Source organism: Patella vulgata, chromosome 5 (genome assembly GCF_932274485.2).
Source record: "Patella vulgata chromosome 5, xgPatVulg1.2, whole genome shotgun sequence".
In the NCBI taxonomy this organism is placed as follows: Eukaryota; Metazoa; Mollusca; class Gastropoda; family Patellidae; genus Patella; species Patella vulgata.
The window spans coordinates 62168854-62180929 of record NC_065883.2 but is presented as its reverse complement, the minus strand read 5'-3'; the positions used below and the strand labels follow the sequence as shown (position 1 = coordinate 62180929).

General features: G+C 35.6%; 1 protein-coding gene across 3 annotated transcripts; it reads left to right on the top strand.

The window, feature by feature from the left end:
* The first annotated feature begins 2675 nt into the window (after positions 1–2675).
* On the top strand, positions 2676–11515 carry LOC126821655 (3-hydroxyisobutyrate dehydrogenase, mitochondrial). Of its 3 annotated transcripts, none has more exons than XM_050550122.2 (10): positions 2676–2697; positions 4246–4361; positions 4672–4688; positions 6001–6130; positions 7069–7186; positions 7697–7818; positions 9305–9438; positions 9734–9810; positions 9997–10153; positions 10854–11515. In XM_050550122.2, the coding sequence occupies exons 2-10, from the start codon at positions 4262–4264 to the stop codon at positions 11010–11012; spliced, it is 1014 nt and encodes a 337-aa protein (XP_050406079.1). In that variant the 5' UTR covers positions 2676–2697; positions 4246–4261; the 3' UTR covers positions 11013–11515. The 3 variants fall into 3 exon arrangements, with proteins under 3 accessions (XP_050406079.1, XP_050406077.1, XP_050406078.1); XM_050550120.2 differs by lacking the exon at positions 2676–2697 and adding an exon at positions 3316–3380 and having other exon boundaries at positions 10854–11514; XM_050550121.2 differs by lacking the exon at positions 2676–2697 and adding an exon at positions 3387–3521.
* Positions 11516–12076: the final 561 nt, after the last annotated feature.

Here is a 12076-nt window from a genome sequence, read left to right as displayed (position 1 = left end):
GGATATTTATCGTTTTAGAGTGAATAACATATTTTATTTCATCGAGAAGCAAGAAAACTTATACTTTCACGAATGCGTAGCATGAGTGAAAATATAAACGTTTTCTTGCTTAGAGATGAAATAAAATATGTTATTCACGACAAAACGACAAATGTTCTATTTATTTTATGATTTTACAATCATTTTAGGTAAAAACAACATGGACTACTTTGTCCGCTTCTAGCCAGTGGAATAACACTTTTATTTCACTGATAAAACGCGGTATTCCTCTACTGATCATAAAATAATAAGTTATATTTGGTAACTTTTTTTTTTTTAAAAAAGGGGTGTGCCGAGTTAGGGGTACCCTGGGCCCTTCAAGTTCCGGGGTCCCACAACATAGCACATAAATGACATGACAAATAAAAAACATTGAACTAAATATGAATGATACACCGCATTATTGTAATATAAATTACTGTTGATCAAAAGTGTTGGGTTTTTTTATTGTGTGTTTTATCTTTTTTTTTCTTTTTTGAGGGGTGACGGGGAATAAAAAATTAATTTTGTAATTAATACATTCCCGGCACACCAGCCCTGATTGATCTGAAGGTTATTGGCCCGATGTTTCAAGTGGGATCGAGGCGTTTTTTTTATTACTGAAGCGTTAGATCAAGCCAATATGATTTTCTGAATAATTAATATTAGATAGGTTGAATATCAAATATTGGAAAAATTATATTATTTATGCAGGCCACGAATAAGTTTTGTAAATAGAAAATGCGTCCACAAGAAGCCAGATTACGTAAACATATTTAGACCTATACTATTTTGATATAAAGACTAGTAATTATTGTTACTCGACGATAGGCCTATCATACGCCTCTTAACTCATCTTGAGGGGAATAATTTGTGCGAAATTATATAATCCGTGCTGTATGTGGGTTGTTGATGTGCCAATTAGCCTACTTTCATTGGAATGCATTTGTTTGTATCCACACAGAATGGAGCAGGAAATGAAATAAATGAAATGAAATGGGTTTAACGTCCTAGGCTACTGTTCTGCTCCGACTGTGCTAATGAAGACGGGCTACAGTGTGCTATGGGGGGAATTTTGGCCGGGCAGCGACGCTATGGCCGACTCATCGAATTCCACTGCCAAGGGATATTTTACACGGGAATTTTATATTTCGTCCCATCCGAACGACTAGACAGTTGTCTTTGCCAGGCCCTAGCTCCGTCCTGCATCATTGACAAGGGGAAATGTCCTACATTTTGCACCAATCGGGATAATAAAGAATAACACACGCCATTCAGTGTTCTATGCACATGAATTTAACGGGACACCTCAACGTGAACATTGGACCTCGGGTTTTCTTACACCCGAAGAACTAGACCTGATCCGCCCTGAATCACTGACAAGGAAACCCTATTTGGAAAATCCAGAGGAAATTTCTCAGCTTAAAACCGTGATCAAACCCCGCAAATGAAAAAAAAAACATAACGTACGTTCCATACTTTTCTGACTCAACGAACTAATGAAGTCGGGCATGCAGACTGCTTTATGGAACATTTTGTCCGGACAGCGGCGTTATAGATCTCTCTTATTTCGAATTGCAACTGTCAAGGGTTCTTTTTAATGCACGTCAATGTGTACATGGGACGTCGGTTTTCCGTTCCATCCGAACAAAATTAGACACTGCACTTGCCAACTCATCGGGTATTATTTTTTATTAAGGATTTAGGTCAAAGACCCATAGATCCAAATCATAATACAATAAAGTGGTCAGATAAGACAGTGGTATGGTATGGATTGGTAATAATACATGGATATATATATATATATGTAACTATAACAATATAATAAATGATACGTGCAGGTAGATTACTTTTCAACAGCCTTGGTGTATAGAAATCTTTCAGGTGAGATAGTCAGTAAATAGGATTTAGGACTGGGTTTTTAACAATTCGTTTAATACCCATACCCTATCTATAAAAGTAGATAATTGTAACAAACGGTTTTCATCGCATGTTAATAATACATTATAGAATCCATTCTCTTTGATAATGTAGTCAGTCAAATATTGAACTCGTAGTTCATGATATGTCTTACACACAATAAATATATGGTACAAATCTTCAATTATATTGGGTGTACAAAACATGCAATTCGGCTGCTTGGATAGTTTTCTCTTATATAAATTTGCTCCTGTGGAGAAGAGATTTAACCTTAATTTTGTGACATTTCTCTTTGCCTGCTTAGGGATTTGTGCAGACAAGTATTTTTCTTGACACAGATTCAGTTTATAATTCTTATAGACTTCAAGGCTTTCAGAATTACTAATTCTCTCAGACCAGTCTTGCCTATTAATATCCGACAGTCTTAGTTTTAGAGATAAAATAAATAACTTTACATTACCAACAGACTGAGAATACCATATATAAGCGTAACCTAGAGAACTTAACAAAATTCTTATTTTGGTTGCCCAGGTGTCTCTACCTAATTCATCGAGTTTGCATAGCATAAGATAAACCTGTTTGGGATATCTGTTATGGGACATACCAATTAACTTGATCCAGTACTTTATACAGGATATCATGTATGAAAAAGACAAGTCAAGGCGGCCACATTCGCCCAAGGGTCCGGGTGTAGTGGAGCTCTTATGGATTCCTAGTGCATACTTGACAAACTTGGAGTGAACACGTTCAACTCATCGGGTATAAAATATGTAATATACTTTATGTATGGTCTTAGCATGACGTTTTAACTAGTTTATTTTATGCGCGCACGTGTACTGTATTTTTATTGCATTTTTATTTATGTAAGTGCTCTGAATTTGTGTTCGTGTTTAGATTTTGTACTTACACTTTTGAGTCTATTGTATAAAATCTGTTTCACAGAGGCGTTGCACCGATGTCATCCTTATCAGTGATTGTAGCGGCCTATCGTATATTCACTATAGCCAACTGATCAGTGTGTATTGTATACTGTCCTCTAAAAAGTTTTTATTCTAATGAAGTTAAGGGGGATTGGATGGCGTGTTGTATCATAATTAAACTGACGTGGTTTCGATTTCCCGGTTATAACATAGCCTACATATGATGACAAGGACGAAGGAGTAGGACTGAATGAATAGGGCCGCCTGTCCAACCTCGTAGGTTTTCTCCGGATCCCCCGGATTCCTCCCACTGCTAAACGAATTATTGAAATAAAATTAACCCATGTGTTAGTCCCGAAATGACCTAGTTTGTGTCGAGTGGACGTTAAACTCTTTCTTTCTCTCTTTACTGAAATTTACACGTAAGGAAATATTGTTTGAACTACATAAGGGACCAGCGATAATGACCTTGACTGTCATTGATATGAGCGGCTGAAAGCAGGTCTTGAAAGATCCTCACAGGTTGTACACTAGACGTTACTTCAAACATTCATTTGTCGTTAAAAACAACATGACAGTAGCATAGGGCTCATACTCTTTCTCTTTCAAGTGCGTAATCGAATGTGCATTTGTAAAAAAATTAATAAGCGTGTTTAAATTTAGGTAAGGTCAGAGACAAGCGTGCTGTTAATAATTTGGTACCGGTAACGTAAGTTATTAAGGGGCCTACCAACTGGGCGGTAGTGTGAATAGGAGATGAAATAAAATGAAATCAAATATCAAATGGGGTTTAACGTCCTACTGTTCTGCTCCAACTGGGCAAATGGAAACGGATATGCCATACAGCGTGCTATGAGGGAAATATTGCCTGGTCAGCGGCACTATGGGCGGCCTACTGCTTACATCAAATTCCAACTGCCATGGAATCTTTTACGTGCACACCAATGTACCTCATTTTTTGTCCCATCCGAATCACTAGACAGCTGACTAGACCACATTGGAAAATCCTGATGAACTTTACCGGCCTATGCATTGATCGAACACGCGACCTCCAGGCTAGCAAGCTAGTGTGCTAGTGTGAATAGAATAATAAGGAATCGTGATTAAGATTAGGTGATCTCTCCACACTTGGTTAACTTGGTAGTAGGACTATGATTTTTCTCTGTCGTTTTAATTGGAGTTTTCAAATTTTAATGCCTCTTATACTTTGATTCCATCAAACTAGTAAAGAGTCGAGCAAGGCAAATATCTGCAGGTAGTGGTGAGGGATACGTGCGATGCTGCCATAGCATTTGCATGTAACGTTACTGCCAGAGCAGTGACATTATTGACCTGACAATTCTGTTCAGTGATTTCTTATATCCTTTTTTTCTCGTTTATATTTCAGTAACATCCGAATCATAATGTCGTCTGTTCCAGGAATATCCATGGTTAATATGTCAAAAAAGATGTTTCACAGATTACTGCAAATCAATGGTGTGATTAAACACAGACAGTTTTCAGGTAGAAAAATCAAAGTTTTGTTTCTTGTCTATTTTCATAAATTAATTGATTGAAGAGATCACATGTATGTATTGTATACAAATTGTTGAAAATTTTTAATTCATTTGACCCACTAGACATATTTAAAGATTTTGATTTAAACTAAATATTGAATACATCCCATAAATTGAAAATTAATAATGGGCTGATGTCATTTTGCACAGTACACCCGGTTCATAAACATTTATTTGGCAAGTTCTCCAGATCTAAAGTTAAGCCCTGAATGATAAATTTCTTATTGTTTTGATTTTTTTAAAAATTTAACTTTCAGCTTCAAGCAATATGAAGGTGAGAAACAAAGATATACATTTTTAGATGTGAGATTTTGTTGTATTCTTTTCAAGTTTGGGGACAACAGCTAATATTTTGATTTTGTAATGATGTGCCATATGATATGGTTCCAGTTTTGAGCCTTATGCGGGTTGTCAAAGTCTACTAATATAACAACTTTTGTATTTGTACAAAAAACTGTTGTTTAAAGATGTATTGTGTAAGATTTAGATAAGGAGCTGGTCATTCAAAGATAGATAATAAATATATTGAAAATTTCAGTCATTGTGGTGTACCTTTTTCCAATAATAAGCATATCTCGAGTATTCATTTTATCGTTAAATTTTAAATAGCGAAAGGATTCTAATCCATTAAAGTAGCTAAGTCTCTAACTCAATATCATCCAAAATCTTCAACATTGAAAACACAAATAATTTGTCAATTTAAATCAATGTTGATGCTGTGAGCTTGCCGGAAAAAGATGGGCTTCTGATATCCAATATTTAAGACAAAATAAACATTTTACCATTGGTACACGAATCGTGTACCATAATGCGTTTCAGCCCCAGTTCTAGCAAGAGACTCGAGGAACGAGGCTAGACATATTGCACCAAACCAAACGGCGTATGTAGACTGGAATAACCAGGCGCTAGAAATTTGCATTCGATTGAGACTGCTGGCTTATTTCGCGGAACATAACTGATTTGAAATTAGATTAAAAACGGAAACCATTGAATTTATATCAGTTTATATACATTCATAGTACAGTATTATATGAGTTCCGTCCACTTGTGTCAATTTCTAGGTCCCAAATGTTAGCGATTTAGCTCCTTTAAATATCTAATCCAACGAATAATTTACATAGCATGTGAAGCTTGAAAAAAAAAATACACTAGGCAGATTTAGCTCTTACATATGAATCATTTTTAACAGTAGGTCTCAAAGCTCAGATGTAAGGGGAGGTAATCAGGGTTTACTTAGAAACAGCATGACAAGGCAATTACATGGACAAAGTAATAAACCATTCACTTTATTGCACAAAGTGTGGATCATAGCAAAGCATGACAGATCAAGTGAATTCTAATTGCATAAGGAATCACAGATACACAAACATTAGTCAATGCACTTAATGTTCTTAGATCAAGTACATGTACTATTCAATGTAAACTTTAATCTATCCTCTTTGATGATCATTATAAATTGTCCAAGTGGTTTACGTTTCAATACACATTCTTCAATGACTGAATAGAGGCTAAATTAGAATCAAAGTAGAATAAAAGTACTACATAGGGTATATACATGACATAATTTAAATTTTGTATCTTCACAGAAAGAGACTGTTGGATTTGTAGGATTAGGAAATATGGGAAATCACATGGCAAGAAATTTAATAAAGAATGGTTATCCTATAGTAGTATTTGATGTAAATACAGAATCAACAAACTCATTAAAATCTGATGGTAGGTAAATATTAATGAGGGTTTAAAACAGGGGTATGAAACTTGCAGCCTGCGGATCAGATCCAGCCTGCCAAGGCAAGGGTTTAAATGTGGCCCGTGGAACAAATTTTGATAAACTGACGTGTTGATAATTCTTAGAAACTAGTGTTGGAAATAATTTATTATTGTTTTCCCATTTCAGTAAAACTCTGACTTGTGTACAGTTTGTTATAGATATCTTAGTCGTATGTAATACAGAGAACGTTATGTTCAATATTATGTCTTGTCAATTTGGAAGGAAACCAGTATAAAAAATTACCTGTGTCAAGGACGTTTGGCTTTGTTTTTAGAATTCAGTAAAGTTCAAGGACATTTGGCTTTATTTTGATATTTTTGTATATCTCCGACCGATGAATCGAAATGAGTTTGACACCCCTGGTTTAAAGTGTGACTTTTCTGCAAATGAATCCAGTGTGCTATGAGGGAAATGTGGCCTGGATAGTGGCTCTATGACCTACTCTTAGTTCGATTTTGAACAGACAGGGAATCTTTACTGTGCTGGCAATAGTAATCATAGAGGCGTATTGTTTGTTGTGCCAGTTTAGTGTTTGAAATAAGCAGTTTTGATACAATCACATTATTTCCCATGCTCACTTTGCAGAATCTTGTTTAATGCTCTAATAACAAAAGCTATCATCTGATCTGCTTAAAATTTATATGCAATATCATCAAGATTTGTTATACAGAATAGTAGAGTTATGGCCCTTGTTCACTTTGTAGCATCTAGTGGCCGCTCTGGCAAAAAAAGGTATTATTCATTGTTTAAATTAGTGGAATGGAGAAACCTATTGCATTTTAACAATTTCCATTAATGACTTCACTTCTAGAGTTATGACCCGTGTTTCTATCCTGTGAGTGGTAATTATTCTTTCAGATAAGTTGTCTATTTGTTGTTTAAGGTGCCAGTGTTGCCAGCTCACCAGCAGAAGTAGCCAGTGCTGTTACCAAAATAGTAACTATGTTACCTGAAAGCTCTCACGTTCAAGAAGTTTATAATGGCTCAAAAGGAATATTAAGGTACAAACATATTGTTTATTTCACTGATTGTCAACTAAAGAGGTTATTGAGGACTGGATCATTTTGGGATTAATACACGGTTTAATTTTCTATCAATAATCCACTTGTGTGTAGGGGTGGGAGGAAACAGAGGACCTGGAGAAAAACCAGTAGTTTGGAAAGGCCACCCTACTCCTTGTCACGTACAAGCTTGGTATGAAACCACGCCACTAGACTGAATACAAACCTTATGATCTAAAGCAAGGGCATTAGACCACTCCACTACAAATCCAGAGATGACGGAGCAGGATGTAAATACAGTTATATTGGTGGCATAATTGAATAAATAATGAATGTGGAAAGCTGAATAAAACTGATGAAATTCTGTAATAGTAGAATTATGGTGTGTAATATAAATAAGTTACAACACTTGTTAAGTCAGTAGACCAAATACATATATATTTAAGACTTTTTCCTTAATTATGTGTAGTTTTGTCATGTTGCATAATGAAGTTTATGATTTTGTTTCAGTACAGTACAAAAAGATAGTTTATTGATAGATAGTAGTACAATAGATCCTAGTGTATCACAACACATGGCTAGTGAAGCTCAGAAAAAAGGATCCGTATATCTAGATGCTCCTGTGTCCGGTGGTAGGTAGTCTCATCTCTTTAGGTAGTCAGTCAAGTAGCCAGATGAGTTTGCAAGAAAGCACCTCACTTCAGGAGCCCAAGGAGTGTGTCACCATCCAAACTTACGAAATTCAGAAAGAGGTCAAGTTTGTGCACCTAATTCTTCCCTCCAGATCTTGGGTTTGCCTTTACAAGCAGGATATTATTTTCGCATCATCGAATTACCTCCATTTTGTACATTACTATGGAGGTGCTGGATCGTGAGTCTGGAACGTTCTGAATTGGTGGTCAAAATTGAGTTCTGTCACAGTTTTGCCAATCCTGATAGCACATGTGTGAGCAGAATTGTGACGTAATCATTGCTTCTCCTTTGTCAGACTATATATCAATCCAATAAGAGTGATTATAAATTTAATCTTCGAGATTAACCCGTTATTTCTCCATTGTCGGACGTTTCAATCTCCTTGATGTCAGCCGACAACACGTAGGAATTAGTCATAAATGTCACATATCCTACCCCAAATCAATATACATTGTATCCGATAACATGTTAAATACAGCTATTTCATACACACGCATGGCGGTTATAGTACAATAACTGAAATGAAAGTAGAAATCTCACGAGACACGTGAAATTAAGAGATGCAAACGTGCCGAATTTCATACGTCTTATGCCGGAGAAAAGATTCTATTTTGATGGGATATTCTCGGATTTATGATCATATTTTGAATGGGGTTTATGTTTTTAAATAAATAAATAAACACGCTAAGAAATGTTGACGAATATTTCAATTGGAATATGTAAGTAGTTAATTGTTTTAGATGATAGCACGTGCTAGATTCGAATGCGATTATTTAACAGTTGGTGTCGCTCGCTCGATGTGGTAGAGCGACGTTTACCTTCCGTATATAAGTCGTAACAGAGTATAAGACGAATGCTTGACTTCTGCTGAAAAATATATCGACTTCTGACCCGAAAAATACAGTAATTTTGGAGGAATTTGAAACAGGTACAGATCGGCAGTAGTCGTCACGCTTTCATTCTATGGTATTACGATGTCACGTAATTTTGGAGGAATATTATTGACATAAATTTGAATAACATACAGAAATTAAACATGAAAAATAACGAAGTGCACCTATTTTTTATTACATATGAATGTGAATACTTTGTTGACACGTGATTCTTAATTGTGGTTTGAAAACAACTTCTTAAATAAGGATAAGAATTATGCCCCTTTATATTCGGGAAAAAATGTCCGACAAGAAATTTTTTGAAATCCCATCACTGCAATATACTGACCACACTTGTAAAATGCTTATTTCTTTATCATATCATAGAAGAGTTGGTCTGGTTAGTAGCCAGATCCCAATTTTTTAACAAATGTATTTGTAACAGATAGAAATAATGTATTAAAATTCCTTTTTCTGTGGAATGGAAAATGTGGCAGAGCTGTTGTATTCAAGCATATCCCATTTGTCACGAAACAAAGATTGTTTTTTGTAGGAGTAAATGCAGCAAGAGATGCATTATTAACATTCATGGTTGGTGGACCAGAAACTCAGTTTAATCAAGCTAAAGAACTTTTATCATTAATGGGGAAAAATGTCGTACATTGTGGAGCTGTAGGAACTGGACAGGTAAAACACAAACTATAAGAATTGTATTTTTCTGCTCATTTATTTTATCTGATGCTGAAAATGAGCTCTGTCTATCCTTGTTTTGTTTCCAGAGCATATAAACCATTCAAGATTTATACAAAACTTTGTACACACACCAACCTATTCCAGAAGTTGTGTCTTTTGCTAATTAGAAATTTTTCAGTTGAAAAACTTTTATATTTCCATGAAATAAAATTAGTTTTTGGTTTTACAATTATTCCGAAGCATTATTATTATTCAGAGAAATCATCTATTTCTTATTAATATTTTTCAGGCAGCTAAAATCTGTAATAATATGTTATTGGGTATATCTATGATTGGAACAGCTGAAACTATGAACTTAGGAATCAAGTAAGTTGCATTTCCACTAAATAGAATTTTCCTCCACATACCCACAAAAGTATTAACATTTCTTCAGATTAATTACGATTCCTATGTTTTTACCAGATAGGATCTAGATCCCAAAATTAAAGCTAAAACATTAAAGTTTCAATAAAAGATCAATAATAAACATTTCTTAAAACATTTTCTTTCTAGATTGGGTCTGGATCCCAAAATGTTAGCTAAAATATTAAATATGAGTTCTGGTAGATGCTGGTCATCAGAAGTCTATAATCCTGTACCAGGTGTATTAGAAGGAGTACCCTCTAGTAATGATTATAAAGGTGGTTTTGGTACAGCTCTCATGACAAAGGTAAATAACATGGTTTAAAAAAACCATTTAGTCCCCATGTGATTGAGATTTTCACCAATTAAAACTTTTCAACTGATTATCTACAGCAATAAAAATTAGAGAATAAGAATCAGGAACAAAATACTGATTGGCACATTTTCTCTACCATCCACATGGGACAAAATAACCAGTTTGCTACACAAAGAGGTTGAAACAGCAGTATCTCATTAAAAATGGAAGAACATATTAAAATTGCTAATATGTTAAAATTGCTTTTCATATTTATAGTATAAAGGAAAAAAATGCTGTACACGGATCCATCACAGTTTTGTTCTGGAGTTCTGTTGGGGATGTGTAGCGTAATGAAATGCATCTGGTTCATCTTTACCAATCCCTCCAACCTAGTGGGTTTTCTCCGGGTCCTCCGGTTTCCTCCCACTGCTAAAGACCCCTATGTGCAAGCGAATTATTGAAATAAAATTGAACCATGTGTTAGTCCCGAAATGACCTAGGTTGTGTCGATTGTACGTTAAACCCCATTTCTCTCTCTTACCAATCCCCCATATGTTAATTTACTGCATTAGACAGGGAATGGAATGGAGAATCGTACCTAGGATATTCTAGTTATGATTCTGTTACCATACTCACTTGATGCAGCAAAAGGTGAATTGGGTCATCATGAACAATCACAAGATTAATGATGTGTACATTTGTTTTCTAGGATCTTGGTTTAGCCCAGAGTGCAGCTACAACAACTAAAGCCCCTACACCGCTAGGTTCAGTTGCTCATCAACTTTATAGAACAATGGTTAATCATGGACTTGGTGGAAAAGACTTCTCGGCAGCTTATCTCTTTTTACAGGATAAAAACCAAAATTAGATAGCTACAACATTATACAACAAGGCTCTGGTTTCAGTCATATTTGCCAGTCTCAAATGACTGGCAGTGAAACTGACTGGCTTGAAAACTTACCTGTCAGTCAATTTCAAAGAATTTAACACAACAAATACAGTTAAAGATGCATCATTTAAGAGCTAATTCTGACTATTACAAGTCTTACTTTTGGTTTCAAATGCTATATAAATTGTTATTAGATATTTATTCCCATGACAAGCCTATAAGTATAATCAACTGTCTAGACTATCAGATGGTCGGAATTTAAATGCATTAGAACACCTATGAGATTTAAAGGTCTTAGTCACGGTTGTCAAGTAACGTTACTCAGATATCAGGCAGTCATAACTTCGCCCAGAATATAGTAATTTGAAATTCTTTTTCAATATATTCATATTTCATTATTTTTGAACTACTAAAGCAAGAACAACCAACTAAAAATCTTACATAATGCATCTTTAAATTTATAGTATACTATTCAAAAAAAGTAGGGGATATTTGATTTTTAAGTGTTATTAAAGTCACCTAATGAAACTGACGAAGAAACAAATGACAAAATGAAATGAAGTTCACATTCATCGATTTATTCCAAATGATCGTTAGACTAAGTAAGGCACAGACTGACCATTATAAGGGTAAAATGATACCCGGGGTCAAACAGCAAAGTTACCACAGCATCACAACCAAGTCAGTAACGGGTAAATCCTCCTCTGTTTGCCAAACAAGCATTGATCCGACGTGGCATACTCCTAATGAGACGTCTAAGGTCATTTTGGTCCAGATTGTCCCATTCCTGTTGCAACGCAGCAGCAAGTTCTTGGACATTGGCAGGACGTTGTTGACGTTGACGTAACCTCTGTCCAAGCATGTCCCAGACATGCTCGATGGGGGAGAGGTCGGGACTCAGAGCTGGCCAAGGTAATGTGGTGATGTTCTGTTGTTGGAGGTAACCTGTAACGATCCTGGCCCTGTGACATCTTGCGTTGTCATCCTGGAAGATGAAACGGCGGCCATGACGTCGTGCGAACGGCACAACATGGACTGCCAAG